Source organism: Podarcis muralis, chromosome 6 (genome assembly GCF_964188315.1).
Source record: "Podarcis muralis chromosome 6, rPodMur119.hap1.1, whole genome shotgun sequence".
Taxonomy (NCBI): Eukaryota; Metazoa; Chordata; class Lepidosauria; order Squamata; family Lacertidae; genus Podarcis; species Podarcis muralis.
In genome coordinates this window covers 98,787,272-98,813,331 of record NC_135660.1, presented here as the reverse complement: position 1 = coordinate 98,813,331, position 26,060 = coordinate 98,787,272, and the positions used below count along the sequence as shown (strand labels likewise).

General features: G+C 42.7%; 1 protein-coding gene across 2 annotated transcripts in view; it reads left to right on the top strand.

Annotated features, from left to right (window-relative positions):
- The window catches only part of WNT7B (Wnt family member 7B), a 107,574-nt gene extending 82,481 nt beyond the window's left edge, over window positions 1-25,093 (top strand). For both annotated transcript variants that reach the window (XM_077930799.1, XM_077930798.1), the window contains exons 2-4: window positions 1,823-2,049; window positions 19,765-20,036; window positions 23,865-25,093. In XM_077930799.1, the coding sequence (XP_077786925.1) occupies window positions 1,823-2,049; window positions 19,765-20,036; window positions 23,865-24,344 (979 nt within the window). In that variant the 3' untranslated portion in view covers window positions 24,345-25,093. The remainder of the gene's footprint in view (window positions 1-1,822; window positions 2,050-19,764; window positions 20,037-23,864) is intronic.
- The last annotated feature ends 967 nt before the right edge of the window (window positions 25,094-26,060 follow it).

Sequence of the window (26,060 nt, the reverse complement as noted above, 5' to 3'; positions counted from 1 at the left end):
TGAGCATGTTAATATTCTGTTTGCATTTCTTTAATGCCTAAAACTGCTGCTGGGAAAAGGAACTTCAAAATAGATATGGTTATTCCCTATAACATTTCAACATTTGCACAGTTCACTATACAAGGGCTCCAAGACTGGCTAGGGACTCCACTACTTAAAACGCTCCCATTTTCACTTTTCACAAAGCACAAGGAAGCTTAGAGGTTGCATAAGACATCCCTCAAGTTCACATCCCACACCTTGTCTCTACCTGGCTAAGGTGTCCGTCAAGGATGCCTTGCTCTAAAGCACAACCTTGGAAATGGCATTACATATATTGTAATGTGTTTCAGTCCCTGCTGCAAACTTTTTCTCTTCTTTTATTTGCTGCATGTAGTGGACTTGCAGGACTGGTGCCATGAATGGTGTGGGCAGTGAGAGTACCCATGACTCATATCTAGTGAAAAACCTTATCTAATATAATGTTGAATAAAGACATTCCACCTAAACAAAAAGTTGTCTCTCAAATTTGTTAGTTTAGCCAACAACATCTGTTGTACCACTCTGTAATGGATGAGAAGTCATCAGATCCCCATTAGTTTCAATGGGTCAACTCTGAGTAAAACTTAGTTGAATACCACCCCTACTATTCCAGCTTCCTCTCCAACACTGTGGTGCTTTTTGATCTTCACCTCTGGATATTAGAATGGAAACCACTGCGAGGCTCCTAGGGGCTGCCTATGTATTGCAGTGCAGATGTTGCATTTTATGGAATGAACTCCCTATGGAGATCTGGTGACCACTGACTATGAGGGGCTTTCACAGACAATTAAAGGCCTTTTAGTTTTCTACAGCATTTATTGACTATTGAGCACTTTATTGATTCTGGTTGCTTTAGTTCTTGAAATTATATGACTATATGGATGTTCTGTTATTTACTGTAATGGTTTCATGTACATTGCAAACTGCTTTGAGATAAGTGAAAAGCAGTATATAAGTTTTTAAAATAATAAATAAAGCAGTACAATCTCTTGCTCTGGCGTTAAAGCCATAGCTTAATCCTCCTGATTCATTTTGAAGCACAACTTGTTTCCAGCAGGGCCAGCTCCCCTTTGCTAAGGGCACTGCAGCCTCAAAACTGTTTATCACTGAGATAGCATACTGCAGAAGACAAAAACTTTAATGAAAATTGCAAGCATGTCTGCTGCAGTTATTGAAAATGTTTCTTTTACTCTGTTTAAACGTTTGAGACACTTCTGTGAAAAGTTCCAGACCGTTTTCCAGGTCTGAAAAACCTGACTCTGAAATTTGTGCTCGCAAGCTCCTATTAATCATTCATCACCTCGTGCTTATAATAATGAGCGTGAATGTTGGTTGAATAAAGTCATCCCCTACTTTTTATGTTGTGGTTTAAAATTAGAAAGGGATGAACTGGCTTGAAAGCATTCTGCAGTGAGGCGGAGCCAGTGCCCACTAAACTTAATCTGCCCTTCAGTTAGCAAGATTTCCAAAAAATCCAAATCAGATTTTTAATATCTATTTCTCACATCTCCTCATTGCCTCGTATGATCACAGGCAGAAGCTGGAAGTGCCAACGTTTTGTAAGACAGATTGCACATGTGGTAACTCTGGCCCAAGCAAAACTAGGCATTACCGAAAGTCATGCAAGGTTTCCAGCCCCACTGCCAGACCAAAGAGGTTGGGATAAGTGTGCGTAATTATAGGAGCCCCCTTCCAGCCCTTTTGCTCTTAGCCAGTTGCCTTGTCCAGCATGCTATGCTATCAAGGAAATGGAATTAATGGCTTCCATTAGCTCTAATGCTTCTTCTCTGCTTTTCTTTAGAGCTTTGTCATCTGTGGTGGCTTTAGGAGCAAACATAATCTGCAACAAAATCCCAGGCTTGGCCCCTCGGCAGCGAGCAATCTGCCAGAGTCGTCCCGATGCCATCATAGTGATCGGAGAAGGGGCCCAGATGGGGATCAATGAATGCCAGTACCAGTTCCGATATGGCAGGTGGAACTGCTCAGCCCTGGGAGAGAAAACAGTCTTTGGTCAAGAGCTTCGAGTAGGTAAGGGATTCCTTCAAGTAATGTTGAAGAGGAAAAGCATATTAACAGGCATATAATAGATGCCAAATGTAATTATCATCCTCAGTAGATCAGATAACCTCTCTCTCTCTCTCTCTCTCTCTCTCTCTCTCTTTCTTTCTTTCTTTCTACATGTTAATGTGGCAAGTCAAATGTCAATATATTGGCACAGATTAATGAAACCAAGTGGCATAACTCTTGTACGTATGCAACGTGGAACCTTAGTACAGTAACCCTGTTTTAAATTGTGTGAGGCATTTCCCCTTTACCCCAGAAAGCTCTTCAGTACTGTGTAGTCCTAGTGCTTGTTCCCCCCTCTTAGCATCCTAGATTCTTCCTTTTGATGTAAAGGGCATCAATTCATATGTAGATTAGAAATATTCGTTCATGTGAATTGGCCCTGCATCCTCCACTATGCTATATTAGTAGTGATCCGCAAGTCTCTTGGGCTCATTTTGAAATTGGAACTGGTAACTGACTGCATCCTTAGAACTGCTGCAGACATTTTTAAAAATGAATTTGAAGCAAATTTCGGGTTCCATATTGGAGCCAATTATGGGGAAGGGTTTTCTTCTTTTTTGTGTGTGTTGGTAATATGCTGGTAGCATGTGAACATGGACCTAATATTGTGCTAGTATGGAAAATGACTGTGTTTGCTGGAAGATGATGGTCTTCACATTCAAAGTTTCAGGGTGAACAACTACTGTATCAATTGTATCTCTGGTAAGAATTGGGCCTTTTTCCATCCCTGAACTACATTAACCAAAATATTCACCAAGTTCGTGAACTTGTTCAGTGAACCTGGGGAACTCCCAAAAATGTCTGACTCTGATTGATGTGGTGCTTGGTGGCTTTTTATGGTTTAAACCAAACTCAGACTAAACATGGCCATTTCAGCTGTGTTTTGCTTTGGGATTGTAGGTTCATCTGAAGCCAAAGCAGAAGGTTAAGTAGAGGGGTAAGAAACCACAAGAATAATAATAGCTGGGGAAAGGGGACTCTTGAACACCTTCAGAGGAATGTAGGATCTGCAGATTTTCAGTAATTTATGATTAAAAGACTGATTGAATAATTTAAGGGCTAGACTCTGATCTGCTCCTGTGATAACAGACTGCTTTAAGTCAGGGGTGATAACTCTTAGTTTGGGGGCCTAATCTCTGCCCCACAAGCATTTTTTTCTGCTTTCCCAAGACCCCACAGATTTTGGCAGAAGTGGAAAAGAAAAGAAAAAGAAAGTCAACCCAGTGTTGGGCTGGGCAGAACCCAGTGCACTGATGGGGATGCAAACCACCCCCCTCCCAAATTACTTGAGTGAACAGGGTGCAATGATCGCCACAGCTCAGCTGAGGAAGTGGGGCTGTGTGCTCACATATGTCTGCCTGGGTGTACTCTCTCTCTGTGGGGTGGGTGTGTGGTCTTGTGGGCCTCAGAGTGTTGGCCAAGGTTGACTATAGTCCCTGGGTCAAAAAGCATTAGCCACTGCTACCTTAAGCCTATTTATCATCTGGGAAGCCAGCAGCATAGTGACCATGGTTTAGTGGCAATGGACATCAGCTGCATGCAGGAAGCCCCAGCTTCAGTCTCTGGCAAAGACCTCCACCAAAGACCATGTGGAGCTTTGATGAACCCATAATCAGAGCTTGGTAAATGCCAATAAAGGAATTAAAATTCTGCATACAGGCAATCCAAGCTTTGTGTCAAGGAAATCTGAATTCTGCGAACCATGCAAATTATGCACTCAACAAATGTGCTCCCCCATTTTACGTAAATGTGTGTGGCGTATTTTATTATTTTCATATATATTTTTCTAATTTGGGGACAGGACAATGAGATGCTGCCCCCTTTGCCTTTGAGGTTACAGTAAGCATCGCTCATATGTTTTGGATAGCAACTCCAGGTCTCCTCTCCCACACCCTCCACAAGCAGCATGTAATAAAAAACAACACAACAACACCAACAATTCAGGCCACATGTTTGCTCCCCACACTCATCCCTTCCCTGTCTCCACAATCAGCAGCCCACAAAGTGAACTAAGCTCAGAGAAAGAGGATGGCACGGCATCATGCATTTCAGAAAAGAAATGGAGGTGTGAGTCTGTTGTTTTGGTGGTTTCCAGGCAACTTGAGTAATGTCTAGTTCTGGCCTTTCAAATCTAGCTTCACATCCATTAGGTCAGAAACTAGCTTTATATATATATATATATATATATATATATATATATATATATATATTTGCTTTCGTAGATTTTCACGGGTACATATATAAACACGGGTATATATAAAAACTAAGATTTTATGGATGCTGAATTCAGTACTGAATACAGCACTCTGAACTTTTCCTATGCACCACAGAATACACCCAGGATGCAAAGACAGCATTTCCAGTATCCTTGTGATATGGTTCAGATTATTAGAGTCAGAAAGAAATCCTGAACCAGTTCAGACCGCTTTTTGGTTAACGTGAAACACTCTTCTTCTTATTATTACTTTTATTTGGGGTTTTTTGTTATTTTTTTCTCATACTGTCATTTTGTCACATTATTGGCACTGTTATTTAACTATTTGGTTACTGTTAATGTCAGGTTGATGGTATGTTTATTATAAAACATCTGTATATTTATTATGGGAAAATCTATATTGATATATTTGTTTTTACTCCGGTAATTGGGGGTATGGGGTGTTGGAGTGAGATATGAAGAATGGAAGCTCAAAATAATCTGGAAGATAATAAAGAGAAGAAATTAGAGAATTTTAAACACAGTGCAGAGGAGTGCTAAACTTTACCTCATCAGAAAGGAGGGATGATGTTTGTTACAGGCTGATTTGTGTATGCCTATCGTGTGAAGGTGGTACCATCACATAAACATGCGAATTATAGCCGTAATCCATGTAAGGCACAGGTGGGCAACCCACACCTGGAAGGGGGTATGTAACAGATGTGGACATAAGCACTAAAGAAGTCTTAAAGCAATTTACCACCAAGTAAAATAAAATAAAATAAAATAATAAAATTTCACTAACATATTAAAAGCAGATTTGCCAATACAGCCGTATTGTTGGTGCTGCCCAAACATCTCAAAAAACAAAAGTGTGCCAAAACAATGACAGATTTGGTGCAAGGCAAGGAACCCTGAGGGGCAACGACAGAGGAGGCCATGCAGAGAAGAGCCCCAGGTGGCAAGATCAGGGTCCAGGAAGGTTCATATGGGGAAGGGTGGTCCACGAGAGAGAATGAGTGAGTGAGTAAGCGAGTGTGTGAGGTGTGTGAGAATGGCTCCACTCACTGCCCCCCCCCCCCGCAGCAAGCAGCCCCCATACAGCCTCTCATCACTGCATCTGGCCCTTGAAGGCACACAGGTTGCTCCCTGATGCAAAGTTTTCCATGAAAGCAAATAGGAACTTTAAGAAGGGGGACATTTTTCACAGGGAAAATGCTATGTGGGGGCAGGGAGGTTGACACACAGTACCATGCTTCTGATATGAATTTCATGCACAAAGTTGGTCATGGATCTCTTGTCTTCATGTCTAATTTGGCCCCAGTGAGAAAGAGGTAGGTTGAAGCACACAAGGACCAGACATATAAATATATTTTCATACCCTCCAACATTTCTCAGATGAAAATAAGGGCATCCTATTCTACACCAGGGACGCGGGTGGCGCTGTGGGTAAAAGCCTCAGTGCCTAGGGCTTGCCGATCAAAAGGTCGGCAGTTCGAATCCCCGCGGCGGGGTGCGCTCCCGCTGCTCGGTCCCAGCGCCTGCCAACCTTGCAGTTCGAAAGCACCCCCGGGTGCAAGTAGATAAATAGGGACCGCTTACCAGCGGGAAGGTAAACGGCGTTCCGTGTGCTGCGCTTGCTCGCCAGATGCAGCTTTGTCACGCTGGCCACGTGACCCGGAAGTGTCTCCGGACAGCGCTGGCCCCCGGCCTCTTAAGTGAGATGGGCGCGCAACCCCAGAGTCGGTCAAGACTGGCCCGTACGGGCAGGGGTACCTTTACCTTTACCTATTCTACAATAGGAAGCTTTTCCCGCGGTTGATCTTGCTGCACACATAGACATCATGTATGGTACATCTGTCACCTTGAGCCAATTGCAACCTCTCCACCGAACCTACCTCACAGGATTGTTGTAAAGAAAAAATGTGTGAGGGAAGGGATCGTGTACAACACCTTCCACAGATAAATGAAATGAAATAAATTTTCAGAGGTAAGCTGACTTGAGTCAGGGGAAAAGGTGGGCAGCAGCAGCAGCAACAACAACAACGACAGAAACTGTGAAAATGAGCAGGAACATACCAAAGAGTAAACTGAGTGAATTCTTACTTACTTCTGAGTAAAAAATGCTTAGTATTGCAGTGTAAGGCCACCATAAAGGAATAAACACTCCATGCATTTCCTTGAAAAATTGCTGGCTGTTGAAGCATTGCAATTAAATAATTTAAAGCGTTGGTGACATTTCCCTTCAAAATTATAAGAAGGGCTGCCAGAATAGTGCTGACAGCTTCACTATTTCCTTTCATTTGATGCATGTACCTTTTTGCAGTATAAACAGGACTCCATTTGTGCCCCCACACCTACACAGCAAAGTCTCTTCTTTCCAAAAAGGACAGGATGGCGCGGGGGGGGCATGCATCTGATCCCTCCATCACTTTTAATTGTTCTCTGAGAAGTGGAGGGAAGGAAAAAGGGAAACAGGGACATTCCAGGATCAAATCAGAAACCGAGATGGCTTCTGTAATTCTGAAACTATTTCTGGAAAATTGGGACACTTGGAGGGTTTTCATTTTGAAGGCAGAAAAGAGGTCAGTAATGCTGCTTTAAAGAGAAGTCGTCAGATGATGGCAAGCTCTGCACTCTCCTCCCACCAGATGCCACCCTTGAGTTCTACTGTGCTGCCCCTCTTTGCATCAGGTTCTGAGCCTCAGGAAACTTAACATGTCTAATTCATGTGCCAGATAGAGAAGCTCTTCAGACATGTTTGTGCCTGTGCTGCAAGGAGAAGAGGCAGGGTTCAGCCACAGAGCACATGCTTTAGACATACAGAACCCCCTCTCCAATCTGTGGCATCTTTAGGTCAAGTCAAAGCAGATGGTCAGTATCAAGGCTGAAACAGAGAAGACAATGGAAATTATTGGATCTCTAAATTTTGGGCAATAACTGGGAAAGGTCTGTCCAGATCAAATGGTTGGTTATGTTTATCCTAGAGAGCAGAAGATTAAGGAGAGCCCATGACAATGTCTTGAAAAGCCTGGTGGGCATTTCATGCAAATGGTTGAACAGATGTCTTCACTGTTGCTCCAGAGGGCAGGAGCCAAAGAATGGAAATTGCAGGGAAGCAGTTCTTCACTAAACATGAAAAGGAACTTTCTAACAACATGAACTGGTCAACTGTGAAAGAGAATTGCCTTGAGAACTGGTGGCTTCCCCTTTGCAGAAGGCATTTAAGCACATGTTCGTGGCTCAAGGGTGATGTGGTTGCATCCTGCTTTGCAGGTTCTTTATTGAGTTTGAACTAGATCGGTGGAGGTCAGAAGCTAGATCACAATTTACTCTTGTGCTTTGAAGTAAACTGGCAAGGATTTCTGACAGCATTTTTATGTTGCGAACTGCCCCAAGATCTGCGGATAAAGGGTGGTACACAAATTAAACAAACAAACAAACAAACAAACAAACAAAGCAACCTGTCTCCTGTATAACAATAATAACATAAAAATGACATACACACCTTGCAACAAACAAACAAAGAAATAAAGTTTGCAGGGGAGAAGCTAACCAGGAGTGGCTTTTGTGTGGCAGGATTGTGACCTCAGTTCAGCTCTGGTGCTCTAAACAAATTCCTGGGCTCAAAATTATTTCATTTGAAACGTCTATCCTACGCACCAGGCTCTGGTCAATGGGTTTCAAGGATCCAGTAACAAAACAAAAACAAAGTAGATCTCCAAAGACTGAAGCCTGCCCACCCTTGGACTAGATTATCTCATGAGCACGCTTCCAACTCTCTGATTTTATGAGACCCTGGTGCCCAGGGTAGGCAGTTAACTCTTTCCCTCAGCTCATGTTCCTGACAAATATGCTCCTTCCCAAACTGTCCTTTATGCTGTTAGGGAAAACAAGAGTGCAAAATAAAAGGACACCTGGGGTGGGGGTGGGGCTTACACTATAATGGCATTACATGGCATTAAAATGAATACAAACTGGGATGTAAGCATGTATCTTTTACCAATAGAGCCTATTTTCAGCTTCTGAAAGAACCACTAAGTCAGACTATGTCTAAAGATACCAATTATCCAAATATGTGTGTCAGGAAGGATGGCTGTTGGAATTATTTCAGCCACGTGACATCAGGCCCGGGGAGCCAGCAAGCTGGGGCAATGCTAAGAGGCACCATCGGAAAGAGCTGCAAAGTGCTGCTGCTGTTTAGCTGTCCTTGAAGCAGTAAATCAGCAGAAAGCAATACATGCTGTGGAATTCCAGCTTTATCATCAGGCAGCCTGGAAGCAGGGAAAAACCAACAACAAGGTTTCTTATGGAGAAAAGAGAAGCCTATCTAAAGATTATCTTGGCTCTGGTGAGATAAGAAAAAGTGGGAGAGTATTGTTACTGCTAAGAAAGCAAAAGATGATAGATAATGAGAAGCTCAGTTTGTTATATGCATATCTTAAGGCCACAGTTGTAACCCCGCTTACCTGGAAGTAACCCCCTCCCCTTTGATTTCATTAGGACTTACTTCTGAGTAGACATAGTTCAGATTGTGCTGTGAGACACCCGAAGAAGAATTCCTTCCTTCAAGCTATAACTAGTAGTATTGGATGGTCAGAGGTGCCTGGTTGGAGGGTGGCACACATTGTGTGTGTGTGATGCATGATGCGTGAGTGACGTCTCATCTTCTGGAGAAGGCCAAGCACTCTGGAAGAGGTGGCCATTGAAGCTGGGACACACAATGTGCGATGTGTGTGACACCGCATGCATGAGGTGCACACCAGGCTCCCTCAGCATTCAGGGGTCCTGGCCCCTTTCCAACAGAGATTGATGGGGGTGGTGACAAAATGGCCCCCTAGAGTTGGCGCACTTGTGGATGGTGGAGATTCAAATGTCGGTCAAGCAAATGCAAATGGTAAATGTGTGTGTGTCGTGAATTAAGTAGAGAGTACCAGAAATACCGGGTGGGACGCGGGTGGCGCTGTGGGTTAAACCACAGAGCCTAGGACTTGCCGATCGCATGGTCGGCGGTTCGAATCCCCGCGGCGGGGTGCGCTCCCGTTGCTCGGTCCCAGCGCCTGCCAACCTAGCAGTTCGAAAGCACCTTGGGTGCAAGTAGATAAATAGGGGCCGCTTACTAGTGGGAAGGTAAACGGTGTTTCCGTGTGCGGCTCTGGCTCGCCAGAGCAGCGATGTCACGCTGGCCACGTGACCCGGAAGTGTCTGCGGACAGCGCTGGCTCCCGGCCTATAGAGTGAGATGAGCGCACAACCCTAGAGTCTGTCAAGACTGGCCCGTACGGGCAGGGGTACCTTTACCTTTACCAGAAATACCAAATCTAATGTGATTCTACAAGATAAGCCTCACCCCACCCTGAAAAGGCCCAAAATAAAATAAATGGAATTCTAAAAAGTCTGCCTGGAATTCTCTTCTTAATTATTATTAAATAAAATCATCTATAATTGGCCACATTTGTATCTTATGGGCAGTATTCTCAAAATTACTATGCAGTGTACATTAGGTTGAGAGTTTCTGACTAGTTCATGCTTAGCTAATGAATTTCATAAATAAGTGGGGGTCTGAAATCAGGTGTCCCTTGTTATAGTCAAACACTACATCCAGGCAGGCACGTCACTGAATATTCTGTCATAGATTGATATCTGCATTTGGTATTACATAATTTCAAATTTTGATGATGTTGAATATGCAATAGTATTTCATTTATTACTGTAATTGATAGCTGACATATACAGTGCTACAGAGTATCTGATAGCATCTGATTGGCATGCAATGGTCTTTAGCATTGGACCATTTATATAAGGTTTCATGTTTGATACCTGACAAATTCAAAAGCAAGCAAAGCAATAACAACTAGACTAACACTTCAGTACTAACTGGGAAGTACTGGGAGCTTACTTCTGAGTAGCACTTTAGAATCAGTTGCAAGTGTTAAATATCTTACCATTTTAAGTTCAGCAAAACATTTTTAGTTCTGTATTTAGCTTTTTAAACCACTGCAATTTTGTTTAAAGGGCCTTGAAAGGCAACAGCCTAAATCAGCCTTCACCAACCTAGTGCCCTCCAGATGTTTGGGGCTTCAGCTTTCATCAGCCCATGTCACTCAGGTTGATGGGAATCATAATCTGTGGAGGTCACCAAGGTGGAGAAGGCTGGTCTAGACATATGACTTACTTAATAAATCCCTGGATCCAAGAACATTGTGAGGTTTCTATTGTGAAGTATAAGAGCTAAAACAAAACCCTCCTCTTTAGTCTAGTTAGACACATGCCAGATAGTTGTCAGATTTCCTCAAATACCTTGTTCAGCCCTTTTGCAGCTAATTATGCCAAACTCTCTTCTGAACTCTAGAAGATGAAAAATGTTTGCCTTCAGCACTTTACTGTGTTCTGACATGAATTGAAGCTGCAAGAGCCAGCTGAGCAAAACAAGTGAGATCCTGATTTCTTCACAGCCTATCTATAGACCTGAAAGTCTGGATGCCAAGTGCCTTATTATTTTTATTACTACTACTATTGCTGTTTATTTATAGCTCCACAGTTTTTATGGTGCTTTGCACAGTAACAAGTTAACAGCCCGGCCCTTTGCATGTTTACTTGCAGTTAAGTCCCACGGAGTGTGTAGAATTGCAGCCTAAATGACTAGTCCCAGAAGCAATGAGCTTACAATCACACACACACACGAAACAGAAACATTGCTGTACATTAAATACATCAAAACATACCCTTTTAGCAGGTTCTATTTGCTTTTCAAAATGCTCCAGCGTTTGCTTGTGGTTCCTGTGCTGCTGAAATCCCTTCCCTACAATTATAGATGATAGGGTTGGTCATCTAGTCTGGTTCTTTACATTGAGTGGCAAATGCTAAACATAGAATTAAAATTCACTGTTACATGTGTTGCATCCTTCCTTTTCTTCTCTCTTCCTTAACATACGTTCTTTTTAGTAAACCACATGTTCTTTAACAAAAAAACACTGGATGGCGTTTCCAAAGTTTGAAAGAAACCCCCCCATGCAACACAAATGTACCCCAAATACAGGGATTTTGTAAAATAGCATGCTTTTTGGTTTTTTGTTATTATGTATATGAGCATTTGGACGCGGGTGGCGCTGTGGGTTAAAGCCTCAGCGTCTAGGACTTGCCGATCGAAAGGTCGGCGGTTCGAATCCCCGCGGCGGGGTGCGCTCCCATCGTTCGGTCCCAGCACCTGCCAACCTAGCAGTTCGAAAGCACCCCTGGGTGCAAGTAGATAAATAGGGACCGCTTACCAGCGGGAAGGTACACGGCGTTCCGTGTGCTGCACTTGCTCACCAGAGCAGCGATGTCACGCTGGCCACGTGACCCGGAAGTGTCTGCGGACAGCGCTGGCTCCCAGCCTCTAGAGTGAGATGAGCGCACAACCCTAGAGTCTGGCAAGACTGGCCCATACGGGCAGGGGTACCTTTACCTTTATATGAGCATTTGGGCAGTCTTTTGAAAAATAAATGATTTTGTTATACAAAAACATACAAGGACTGTACATTAACTTTAGTTTGCGTCATATATTATGGCAGTCAAGCCAAGAAATGTTTATATGACAGAGAGCTATACTGCAAGTTTGCAGCTAAAAATAAACTCATCCCCACCCTAAATGCATTTTGGAATATGAATGTTTTTAAAGGGGTGGGGCCTAAAGGCCAAGCACTTCAAATTATTATTTTCAAAACTCTCTGGATAAAAATGATTCCCACGCACCACATGGAATCAGCAAGGAGACTTCCAGCAAAATAACCCCAGAGGTTTTTTACATTAATCTTGGGGATCTGCACCAGGCAGTCTAAGAAAGTGTGCCAGTCCTCAAGATTTTTTACATCCTACAAACTTTCTCGTGTGTAGAAGAACCTTCACCTATCAGTTTTATAGCCTAAACAGTTGTTATGTTAAAGGTGTGCAACCCCCTCTTTAAATAATAGCCCTTCTATTCTGTTGTGGCCCCAATGATCATTTCCCAGCTCTTAGCATCAGTGGCAGTTTCCTGCCTGGGTTGAATAGTAGCTTCGACCTAGCAACTTTGGTTGGGGCAAGACAAGCAAGTTTGGATGAGCACACAAATGCCGATTTTTATTTTTATGACTTCAAAACCGGAAAATAAGGGGGCTAAATGGGACCCCAAGGTAAAGGTAAAGGGACCCCTGACCATTAGGTCCAGTTGTGGCCGACTCTGGGGTTGCGGTGCTCATCTCGCTTTATTGTCCGAGGCAGCCGGCATACAGCTTCTGGGTCATGTGGCCAGCAGGACTAAGCCGCTTCTGGCGAACCACAGCAGCGCATGGAAACGCACTTTTGACGTGCTTTCAAACTGCTAGGTGGGCAGGAGCAGGGAGTGAGCAAGGGGAGCTCACCCCGTCGTGGGGATTCGAACCGCCGACCTTCTGATCAGCAAGCCCTAGGCTCTGTGGTTTAACCCACAGCACCACCTGCATCCATGGGACCCCAATGTACCCCCAAAACAGGACAGTCCTGGTTTTAAAGGGACAGGTGACATTAACCTTTTTATTATTGTTTAAAGAAAACTTATTGCTAATTTAGGCCCCAGGTTATGAATAAACCAGACAAATATTACATTTAAATAAAAGCAAAATAAGATCCGCCCCCCAGCAAAAATGAAGGCACCTAAGAAGACAACCACATCTAGCATGCTAAATGAAAAAGGCTACTGGGCATGATTCTTACATAACTGACACATACTATCAATTTACTTCTTGCCCATATTTGTTCCTGTTGCAGGAGGGCAAAACTGGCATCTCTCTTGTAGCATGGGCATGTGGATTCCTCCATGGAACGTAGTGCAAAAGAACAAAGGTAGCCAAAGAGAAATTCTCCTGTGCACAGCTCTCTGTGATTTGGGGTAGGTTGAAGGAACAGGTTACCCAAACCTGATTGTACAGCTACCCTAACCAGGCCCCCAAACCTCCCAAATTCCTTCTTCAAGGATCCATTAGCTAAAATGCTGTTCCTTCAAGGTGACGTCATTGAAGTCTTGCACAGGAGATCTTCCCAGCGGATTGTTCCCTCTGTGATTACTATAAAGTCACTGTTCTGCATCTGCTCTGCCATTCTCTGAATAAGACATGCCGCCCCTCAGGCTCTTTTGCTAGCGCATTGATGCACCATGACATCCTGACACAGGTAGCAAGGCATGAACACATTCCCCCCCCCCCTCATCTCTTCCATCTCCCATTTATTTTCCTTTGGCAGTTCAGGAAGGCTGCCTTCACGTTCTCCTTCGCCCGCCTGCCCACCACCGCCCCCCATTGTTTGCTTTCTCTTCTCCATCGATCAACTGTGTTACTTTACTGCAGGCACTGTAATATTAACTACTGTTCAAACAGAAGCACTTAGCAGGGGAGTTCGCTGGGATTCCTCTGACCTATTACTCAACAGGATTTTCTGCAACAACACGTTTTTGTTTGTTTTGGGGAGGGATTAGTGGCAATATTCCACATACTACTGACACAATGAAACATAGGTTTCATAGGAGGTAAAAGGAAATCTCTCTGTCAGACACCGCCTCCTTGATTTTTAAAGGAACATATGCAGATGTGATTGCTTCTAACAATTTCAAAGTCCAATAAGAAAGGTGCAGAATAGGAATAACATTTGCCTGTAGCAGATGGAGGGGTCTAGGAATGCCTCCTTTTGCCATCCTTGCTGCAGCAGCAGAAAGTGAACCGGCCCTCGGTATTTTGTGTCAGTTCCTTTATATAATTTTCACCTTTTTAGTATCTTGTTGGATATATATTTGAACACAAAGTTTAAACTTAAGATCTTTAATATGTATATACAGATATGCTGCAGGCTCCAGGTGGTATAACTGGCATCAACTGAGAGTTTAGGGCACACCTGATTTCGGTGAATATTTATGATCTGAAGTGTGTGTAACAAGAAAGAATGTATTAAATATAGCCTTTCAGTCCTTCCCAAGATGGCCACGTAAGCTTTTAAAAGTGAAATTAAGGAACTTGTACCCTTTTCTGGCACTGCTCCTTGATATCCTGGATGATAAGTTGCCTAGATAGTTGTGCTGGTCAGCTTTGAGGCTTTTCTCCTGGGAGACAGGCACCTAACTACTGCCATACAGACTTAAATAACTTCTACATCACACAACTGTAAATTACTCTGCGATGGGAAAGCAAAAAGTTGCCTCTTTTAAAGTAAAGGGAATTGTATCTTTGACATTCTCACTGCTACAAATGCCCATTTAATTGTATACTAATAGTAGCTAAGGGACGCAGGTGGCGCTGTCGTCTAAACCACAGAGCCTAGGGCTTGCCAATCAGAAGGTCGGCAGTTCGAATCCCTGCGACAGGGTGAGCTCCTGTTGCTTGGTCCCTGCTCCTGCCAACCTGCAGTTCGAAAGCACGCAGGGCAAGTAGATAAATAGGTACCGCTCCGGCGGGAAGGTAAACGGCGTTTCCCTCCGCTGCCCTGGTTCGCCAGTAGTGGCTTAGTCATGCTGGCCACATGACCCGGAAAAACTGTCTGCGGACAAACGCCGGCTCCCTCGGCCTGTAAAGCGAGAGGAGTTCGCAACCCCAGAGTCATCCGCGACTGGACCTAGTGGTCAGGGGTACCTTTACCTTTAATAGTAGCTAAGGTCTAGTCTTGGTAAATCTGTTTCTCAGATGTACTGCTTCCAATTGCAGGTAGAGGATCATGTAGCTTGAATCATAATCACAGAACCATATAATTGTAGTGTTGGGACCCTGATAGTTATCTAGCCCAATCCCTTCAATACAGGAATCTCAGCAGAGAAGGGCCTCTATAAAAAGTACCTCCATACAGAATTCTAGCAAACTAGGCTACTATCATCTTAGCTTAGCATGCTGTATTTTTCATGGCCAGGGACATTTTTTGCATAGAAAAGATGTGAGCCCACACCCACCATCTGAAGTGATATGCTGTGGACACAAACTATCTCCAGGTAAAATAGAGACAGAGATTACCGTATTTAACATGCCCCTGTGTATAAGATGACCCCTATTTTTGGGGACTCCCAATTGAGGAAATGGGGGGAGATTGCCCAGAGTTGTTGAGCTTTTTTTGGGGGCGGGGATTGCTGGAAATCACTCAATGGCCTGACTGCCGCTGCCAATCTCACGCCTCGCCAAAGCCACCAATCATCTGTCCTCTCACCAATGGCAGCCAATTGCCAATTGCCGCAGCCAACAATAACCTCTGACAATCTCCTGTTTATGGCTCCCCACAACCGCACGCCCCCCTCTGCACTATCCGTGTATAAAACGACTCCTAATTTTTAACATTTAATTATAATAATTAAAAAACCGTCTTATACATGGAAAATATGGTACTTTTCCTCCAGCCAGAATTTTCAGAAGTTGGTTATAACACCTTGGAAGGTCAGACTCACACTGGATTGAAGGCACCTAAGAAAGTCAGGCGCAATGCCCGGTACCTTCGAGGTTATGTGGGGCACTAAGATCACTTTGCCAAAGGGCCTACAGAATCTTGGTGTCCCTGTCCTCCTTTGTATCTGGTCAGCATACTTAAGTTGCAATCCTAGAAATTGCCGCAGTTCATATGTTTGGTGGCAGGGCACTGTCTAGTGGGATGGAAGAGCATTCCTTTCCACCACATGGGTAACACTTAATGCGAACCCATCCGAATGGATGAACTCAGGGGTTGTGACTTGCATGGTACACATTTTTACAAAAGATAACCATCAGTAACATCACCATCTAGTAATATGACTAGTGGTGGGTTTTAATATCCAATTTCCATGACGAATATTTGTTGTTATGTTTGGTGATATTAATATTTCCAGTTGGATTGTTTGAATTAGAGATCAATCTGAGCCACAAAATATAGCTTTGAACGTTCTCAAAGTCCAGTAGTGTTCAGAGATGGGTTTTGGTTAGTCAATAGCTAAGTTCCAATATGGGAAACTTACTTTACCAAGTAAAAATATTGCTGGAAGATCATATAGATAATACTAAATGATCTTAACCAAGCATCTAGAATAAAGACACAAGTAAAAAAATCAATTAGTGTATGGAAATGTGAAGATTGTACAAAGAAACATATACAATGGCTTTAACATTATTTTATAATAATTAATTGTAATCAAGGAAGGTATGAGTCACCAACAGCAAGATACAGATGGTAGCTTTGATTATTGTAACATTTCAGTTTCTGTTGTATTCTGGAAATCACATTTCTCAAGTTCTATCCTAATATTAGAAATAAATCCAAATGTTTGGAATAAGCAAACAGTTTCAGATTACAAGTAATCCATTGCCTTGGTTATTCAAAAATTTTGTAATATCTGAAATCATTGCAAATTATTTTCTGGGATGCTATTTTTGGAGATGGCATTCCCGCATTCCTGTTCCTTGATTGATGGGGAACGCAAAGGCAGGCTAGTTCTTTCTGGGCTGGAATCCAGACTCATTCATACTCCTCTAATTGTGATTAAGTCTGAATCCAATCTGCTGAAATAACATGGGGATCGGTAGCAAATCCCACTTCTGAGTAGGGTTGCACTTCCCGCATGCTGAGGGGCCATTGCTCAGTTTCTTCTCTTTCTATCTCCCATGCTGGGAGGGCAAGGAGAAGGAGAAGGAGGAGGAGGAGGAGACCCGGGGATGTTACCTGAGAGACAATTTGCTTTGACAGGAAGACCTTAATATTGGATTCTGTAGAGTCCTAAGGCAGAGGAAGGGAACTTTTTTCTGCCTAATGTAATGTGTTCTTGTTTTATGTGTAGATATTTACATTATAAAAATGCTTTTCAATGAGAAATCTAAACCACTTCCTTCTTTTCACTTATTTTTATAATGTTTCATTATATTCTGCATGTTTGGTGTGTTTGTCAGCTGAGGTTGGGGATTTGTCACATTGTTAATCATGGGCTGCTCTATTGTAATTCATGTCTATGTCTATGATTATTTGCCTTAAGGTTGACATTTATTTATATGGTCACCATTTCTTTGTCCCTGATGAAGATTGTCATTCACCAAAAAATGTTGCCCCCCCCCCCAATATGGGCTAATATCTTTGTCCATCAGTGTATCACTACACCCGTTTAACACAAAATTATTTTATTATTGTTTATTGTATTTCATAATCTATTATAATTACTACTACTACTAGATTTATATTTCACCTTTTATATCCAATTATTGTTGTTATTTTTACCAAATTATGTAATACACATACACATAAATATTTCTGCTATTGTGTTATCTTGCACAATTACATTCAACCAGATGAACTCTGTGTATGAAAATAGATAGTAGCTCATGTTATTATTTTATTATTTTATTTATTTATTTTAAATTTAGACTCTCCTGTAACCACATAGTTGCCCAGTTGGATTAGGACCTCTAAAACCAAATACTGATTCATGCCAAGTATCAGTTACTACCAGCTACTAAATGCTGTACTGTACTGTTAAGTAAATGTAATTACAGTATATTTCAGTTATAAACTACTAAACACTATTGCATATCATCAGCCGGCAAATACTGTCAAATATAAGCTGTCAAACACCATATACTGAACATCAAAGTCATATATAAACGACTGAAATCAAAGTGTTATCTCGAGTCTAATGTGCCATTGAATCTAATGTGGGCCTTAATTTTTGCAATGTAATTTGACCAAAAAAGGTGAGCATTAGATTTGAGTAAATATGGTAGTAATATTTAGCAAATATTCAGAAATTCAGAACATGGCTGTGAATATTCAACATCAAAATTTTCAGAGGAGAATATCTGAGCTGACTCCTTTCAGCTCTTGTTCATGAGCAAGATTCCACAGTCAAATTGTCTATTCTTCCTGACTAAAGCAAATGATTTCATTTCAGCTGTGTTGACAGACATGTTGAAACTGAGCCATACTGTATATATTTTACCTCAGGTTACAGTCTGGATTTGCAAAATTAAATTAGAAATTTAGCTCTTTGAGACTGTGTTAACTAGAACTGATCCCTTTCAGCTGCGGATTGAATCGTCTTCTTTTTTACATTTGAAAAAGGCAGTAGCTGTCTGCATCCAAAAAGGGGCTGAAGGCTGGAGGGTCCCCTCCCCCCCCAAAGTCCCTGTTGGCTCCACCCCCACCATCACACATTGAAGCCAAAGGTCTGGAGAGAGGTTCTCCACTCATTTGGCTGAATGCAGGGCAAATCCTCACCATGATTGTGAACCCTGATTGTGCAGGGATCATAACTGCACGGAGAATTTAAAGCACCTTCACTCGGACAAGGGAACCACAAAGATTTTGTTCAGTCTGTATTTCTGGGAGAACTAATTTTATTTGTACTTTCTGGACTAATATGTGGGTCACAAAGCATTCTTTGATCAGAAAAAAATGTAGCAAAGCACATATAAATAACCTGTATTTAGGATAGAATATGTAAATACCATTTATTTTTTGAAAAAAACATGTTTAAAATAATGCACTTTAAAAAAAAAAGGAGATTGATGCAGAAATGAGACTGAACAGATTTATGAATGAACACTACTGGATAGCTCAGATGGTTAGAGCGTGGTGCTGATAATGCCAAGGTTGCAGGTTTGATCCCTGTATGGGACAGCTGCATATTCCAGCATTGCAGGGGGCTTGACTAGATGACCCCCAGGGTGCCTTCCAACTCTACAATTCTATGATATGACATGAAAAGCTGCCATGGGCTGGAAACAGACTGATCCTTCCGTCCCTGACTCAGGAGTGTAATAAGGACTGTCTGCTTGGCTGTTGTGATGTTGGGACTGAAGTCTGTGTGCTTTATCCCCACATTATTATTATACTGAATTTATTTGCATCCCACCTTTTCCCCAGACAGGAACTCAACACACCACACCTTACACAAATTAAAAAAACACAGATAAAATACAAAAAGCTGTCCTTGAATCCATGAATGGGGATCTTGACACAATATTTCTCTGGAGTGGTCCTAAGCTGGGCACCCCAGGGCATTGTGGAAAATTCAGAATGGGAGCTGGTGGCACACCGATGTAGGAGAGGGCCCAAACCGCCAAGACAATCCTACCCTCAAACCAGAATCCAGCCCATGTGGTGGCTTGCTGGAGGCAAAGAAGGCTTCTATCACTGCTGAGAAAACTTTATTGCCAATTTTAAAAAAGGAAAGGTGTCCTGATGCCCTGACTAGAGGACGTTGCCAGCCACTCGGAAGCTGTGTGCCTTTAGGGTGCTGTGCTGGCAGCCCCCGGTGCCAAGTCACAAGAGTCCCGGATACCCGCCTCAGTCACGGCCAAGCAGCAGAATCCCTTCTCTCTCCTGCAAGGTGCTTCACGAATCACTTGGGGATAGCAGCACTACCTACCTCTTGACTGGGCAGATGGTTGAAATGCCAGTTGGCTGGGAAGCATAGGGTGGATTTCATTGGGGCATAGCTACCTTCTCTTTGCTCCAGTCAGCTGATTTTCCCCCCACCTTTTTTTCTCTCCCTCCACCCCACAGGAAGCAGGGAAGCCGCTTTCACCTACGCCATCACTGCTGCTGGGGTTGCGCATGCCGTCACTGCTGCCTGCAGCCAGGGAAACCTAAGCAACTGTGGCTGTGACAGAGAGAAACAAGGTTATTACAACCAAGAGGAAGGGTGGAAGTGGGGAGGCTGCTCCGCTGATATCAGATACGGCATTGAATTCTCCAGGAGGTTTGTTGATGCCAGAGAAATCAGAAAGAGTGCTCGGAGGCTGATGAACTTGCACAACAATGAGGCTGGAAGAAAGGTATTTTAGAATAGGAGTGGATGGTCTAATGTTAGAGGGATGGGCTTCCTTTTCACTGGTAGGCATGGATTCACATGGCTGGACGGATAAGCCTTATGGCAGTGTAAAAGATTCCCTGCATATACAAAACTGGAATGTCCAAAAGGGAGGGGGGGGCAAATTTGATCACATTTGCATTCTAATGCAACCCTGCCTTATTTTCATTTCCCAAAACAACACGCAAATTGAAACACAGCTCTCTTCCAAAAGTCACACTTCTCTGAATTTTGTGATATATGTGGGAAGAGTGTACATAAAATGCATATATTTGTGAAAATACTAGGAGCAATGCATGATATAGGGGAAATTGCTTGCAAAAAAAAAGAGTATGGTGATGTGCTGGTTAATGATGGGTCTTTATTCTCTTTTTAAAAATTCAAACTGCTGTAGGCATGTGGAGAGCTGAGCTTAAAACAGGAAACATGAGAAACCCAAACAGACAGGAGGTTCTGGCCTAGATGCCTTCCCAACATGCTAGCTTTCTATGTGAAAGGCTTTTCTTTTCTGTATAGAGGATCATCCAGTCATGTGAGTCCCTATCTGCAGTTTCTAGTCTCTCACAGGTTATCTGTCTCAGTGAAATCTAGACTTGAGAAAGGGTCTCAGGAGGCATTTCCTGCAGGCATTTCCTCTCTCTGTGCCAGCAGTGCAGATGGTGCTTTATTCAATAACATAAGCAAAAGACACAGAGCACCAGCGTCAAAGTTGTCTATTACCCTTTGCTCTGGCAGTTAAAATACGGATTACATTACATTCAGCAACTGGTCTGAAAATTAGCATCTCCAAGAAAAACACACAGCAGGGAAAGCAAGTTCAAACCAACACATGAAAAAATGTTACTATTGTTTAAAAAACCCAGGCTCTAGTATGTTCAAAAGCTGCATCTGATGCCATATGCCTAATTTGAAACTGACAAAACATGTTACACATTTTGTTTTGATTTTCTTCTTGGTAAGGATTTTCTTTCTAAGTTGCAGGGGGAAATTCCATCAAATGGTGTTTGCGATGTGTCATTTGAAAAAGCAAAACAATAAACTGAAGAAGCGGTTTTTATGCCATTGTATTTCAGCACTTATTTTACAAAGGAGAAGTGGCATTTCAACCATTTTAGTTGGAAAGAACATCATGAACCCAGAGGGAATCTATGTAGAGGAAGGGGAATAGTTTCAATGTTATTCTGAGAGAGCGAGTCACGTAGTGGCGATTTGTTTTGGTGAATCACTCTTGCGGTATGATTTACAGCTAATTTTAACTGATAGCAGTGCTATTTTTCTAGAAAAAGAGGTGCTGGAACTCACCATGAACGCCTCCCTCTTTCTCTTGGAATGGCAATGGCACCCACCTGAGAGGGGCAGGAACTGAGTTCTGGTGAGTTCCCCCTGAAAAAAGCCCTGACTGATACTATCAGACATCTAATGAGTAAGACTGACATTTTAATAAGTAGATTAATCAATTAACTTTTAATCAGTGAACGCAGTTTTAAATTGGAGGAGCTGCCAGACACAGCCACTTAAATTTTTTTGACATGATTTCAATTCTTGGGAAGTTTCTGCCAAATGGAGTGAGAAAGCAAATATTTAAAACATACTTTCCTCCAAACAGAGTGGCAGTTCTTGCCTGTTAAATGTTAAACTATAGTTACCACAGCATCTCAAAAGGTTTCTGCATGGACACCATGGGCCTTCAGCATGTGGACTTAGGAGCCTTATTAATCACAATGTGTTAATATAGGAAAAATAATAATAAATTGTCCAGTAGCACCTTAGAGACCAACTAAGTTTGTTCTTGGTATGAGCTTTTGTGCGCATGCACACTTCTTCAGATACCACACGAAAGCTCATACCAAGAACAAACTGAGTTGGTCTCTAAGGTGCTACTGGACAATTTTGTTTATATATATATATATATTTCTACTGTGTCAGACCAACACGGCTACCTACCTGAATGTGTTAATATAATACATCCAATCATAACAAATGGATGAAAACCATGCATGGGTCAAGAGGGACTGAAAACAGTTCTGGTCCAGCATGGCAATGGCTTGGAGCGAAAAGCTAACCCATAATGTGAGATTTAAAAACAAAACAGTGCTATACTCCTAAAGGGCATATACTCTAAAATACTTCTACAGAAAGGAATGCTCCTAGGCAGTCCATTATGTCTTTGCACCCAGTGAAAAACTAATTAGACCACTGGTGAGAATTTAAAAGCACATGGAAATACTAATGCCATTGGTTATTTGAATGATGAACATTTGTTGGGTCAGTTGCTGAAATGTTTCACTATAGAAGCTCACCCTCCTAGTCAAGAACGGCGATGGGGCTGGGCTTGGCAGGCCCCTCTCCACTCTGCCCCACAGCTTGCTACTCATGCAGGGACAGAATGCCTGACAAGGGCTCCTGCTCCTTTCCCCCTCTCCTTTGCTTTCCTCATTGTTTCATCATCATAGTAATAGTAATGCTCAATGGCCACAGAATGCTGAGTTTTTGTTTGGCAGGAGGACGAGGGAGGCAGATGGAAAACCAGGAATGGAGTTTCCTGGAAGATGGCATGTCTGGTGATATTTTGTTGCAGGTCTTGCTTACACAAATAGATTATAAACCAGAGGTAGGGAAGTACTGTGTTTTCTTTTTCTTCTGTGGAGTGTGTAGGTGACACTGCATGAATAATAAGAAAAATACGAATTCAGACATGGACAGTTTCAATGAACCATGTCTGGATTCCAGTCCATACATTATGCACAAACAACAGCCATTTTTGAAATGCATAAGAGCTACAAATTCAGTATTATTGCTTTGTTTAAACATGTCTTTCCTGTCTCCTGAAGGTTCACACTAGCTTTACTTGAAAAAGTGTAGTGAGGTCTTAAATGCAATGCCATTCACTTTGGTATTTCACAGAGATGAATTGCTTGATTGGATGAATTTAACGGGATGGGAAGGGAATTGTCTGTGTCTTCCTGTGAAGTGTCACATGCCTCCCACACACCTTTGGCCTGGACGGCTGCATTTGCTCACGAGCTGCACTTTATGCACATTTGCTTTGCGCTCTGTTGTTTGCCTGAAGGCTCAGGCAGAATCCTACCAGCACATGCCGACTTACTATACTGCATGTCTTCTTCTGTATGCTGTTGGCAAATGAAGGGGAGCTATATGATCCCGCAGGATCAACTTGCATATTGCACACTAACATAGCCAAAATGGTGCCCTCCTGATGCTGTTGAACTCCCATCAACCCCAGCCAGCATGGCAAGTAATATGAGAGGGCGGGAGCTGCAGCCAAGCCACATCTGGAAGGCACCAGGCTGACATAGCCAATAACATTGTTTTGGATATGACTATTAGGGTTTCCATTGAATTTTGCATTTAATTAAAATATTAAGCACATTTGAACCATCTGAAGCATATAAAATACTGCAACAATTTTATTGGAGATAGAGCATAATAAGGTTGAATATGGTGTGGGTATTGTCTGAACATCTTTAGGGCAGAAGAGATGAATCACACCATTAAGAACAATAACAAAATTTTGCTTTCACACTTTCACACCAAAGGCTTGAATCAAGCCAAGCGAACCACTCCTAATTTCGGTTAATTTTAATGAGAGAAAAGCACACTGCAGAGATATCCATCTGAAGCTAGTGGGAGTTTAAAAGTGCCGGATCGTGCCCTTGATCTTTATGCATGATATTGTGACAGATAACTCCCCCTGTAATATCTTAGAATCCACGTGATGAACTATGAGAGGCTATTTCCCCCTTTCATCATTTCTCCCTGCTTTTGTCTACAGGTGCTTGAAGAGAGAATGAAACTGGAATGCAAATGCCACGGGGTTTCTGGTTCCTGCACAACCAAGACCTGTTGGACTACGCTCCCTAAATTCAGAGAGATTGGATATATTTTGAAAGAAAAATACAACGCCGCCGTGCAGGTGGAAGTGGTGAGAGCCAGCAGGCTTCGGCAGCCCACCTTTCTGAAGATCAAGCAGATCAGAAGTTACCAGAAACCAATGGAAACAGATCTGGTATATATAGATAAGTCACCCAACTACTGCGAAGAAGATGCTTCCACGGGGAGCGTGGGGACACAGGGACGCCTCTGCAACCGCACCTCGCCCAGCGCCGATGGGTGTGACATGATGTGCTGTGGGAGGGGCTACAACACCCACCAGTACACCAAAGTCTGGCAGTGTAACTGCAAGTTCCACTGGTGCTGCTTTGTGAAATGCAACACTTGTAGCGAGCGGACAGAGGTGTTCACTTGTAAATAACAGCTCATGTTCCTCCTTTTTAAAAGACACAGCCGCCACGTGTTAGAGTGGTACAAGGCAACTACAGCATCATTTTGCACATTTAATTTTCTTGGAGGAGGAGGCCAGTCTCTTTCCTGTTACTTCTTAATAACACATTCAAGAACGATGCGTTAACTTGCTGACTAGCTGCTTTCACTACATTGGAACCAGGGTCGATGGGATGAATTGTACGGTGACTTCGTTCAGCGCAAGCAAGTTCCTCTGTGGTTCCCCCCCACCCCGCAAAAAACCCTGCAGTCTGGGTTTTGTAGAGTTTTGCTCTTAGATTAAATTATACGTATCACAGTCCAGGAGGTTATTTTCAGATTTATAACGCACACAAATATGTGCAAATAAGACCTTTATCTTATTAAAAAACAAATGAGTAATTTAACTGTACCCAGAGAAACCTAAAATCCCAGCAGTGTTGCTGAAAAACTTTTATTTCTAAGAAAAGAAAAGAAAGAAAAGCAGGTAAAGGGGAGCTGGCGAGACGATGATGTAAAAGAGGAGGGACTCGGGTGGAAGCTCAGCTATTGACTTGTTTGTAAAACAAAGGTCAGGACAAAGGACAAAGCTCTGACAGCTGCAGGTGACACTGGAACCTTTTGAATGGACATTTGAAGAAAAAATATTTTATTTATGTTTTTAATAGCATCAAAACAAATTCTCTAAGCACTAACGGGTAGCTATGTCTTTACTCTGTACTAAATGTAAACTTACTGGAATTCTAACTTTCTGATTTTTATTTCTGTTTTTATTTTGTATTTGGTTCTCCCTATGTCTTCAATGCTACTGATTTCATAGCACTCCACTGTTAGAAAGAGTTCTGTGACTGTACACATCAAACATGGCCTAAGAGCACAAGCAACTGGAGCATGGGAAACAGTGGTTTAAAATGCTAGGAACGTGGTTGCTATAGATAACCCAGAATTCAGAAGGGGAGCAGCAGTTTCATCCATGTACAAACCAAGGCAGCCAAGCTTGTATACTGTCACTGCTTCCTCATTTACCTTTTATTGGTTGCAGCCATGTTTGGGGAGACACTTTTTCATGTGTCCACCCCGTGCTGCGGCTGGAAGGGTCACCACCATGGGGATCCAGAAAACTGCGTAGCACTTGACATGAAAGCATCATTCCCAAGCTTAGCTGGGTAATGGTTTCACATTAAGGAGCCATCGAGTAAACAAATATTAGTGCAGTTCAGCATTGGGGATGACAATTTTGTATTAAGGTCCCACTGCCCACATAGTGGCACACTTTTAGGTATCACAGCCACCCAGTGGGATGAACCCACGGGAGAAGCTGTCATGTTTAAATGTTACTTAATGATGCACTGGCTTACCTGGGCAGAAGTTCCTGCTTCTGGGTGAAGGAAGGCCTCCTGTGCCTGACTGCCACACTCTTAACTTGTGCAACAGAGAAAGTCCTTTGGGATACTCCTACATGCAGAGGGCTAAATCAGATGGCCCCTCTTCAGAGGTTTCTGATTCTCCATGTGATGAGGACGAGTGAGGCTCCTGAGTGCTCTAGCTCCATTCTCATAATCTTCCCCACTGTTGAGCTGGAGGGTTGACTTCTGCAGTGGTGAGACTTCTCTACTTCTCTAGGCTGTCCATGATCTCCCAGGGTTCTAAATCACATGTGGAACCTTCTCAGATACAGCAGACTCCTTACTGTAGATGTATGCTTCTA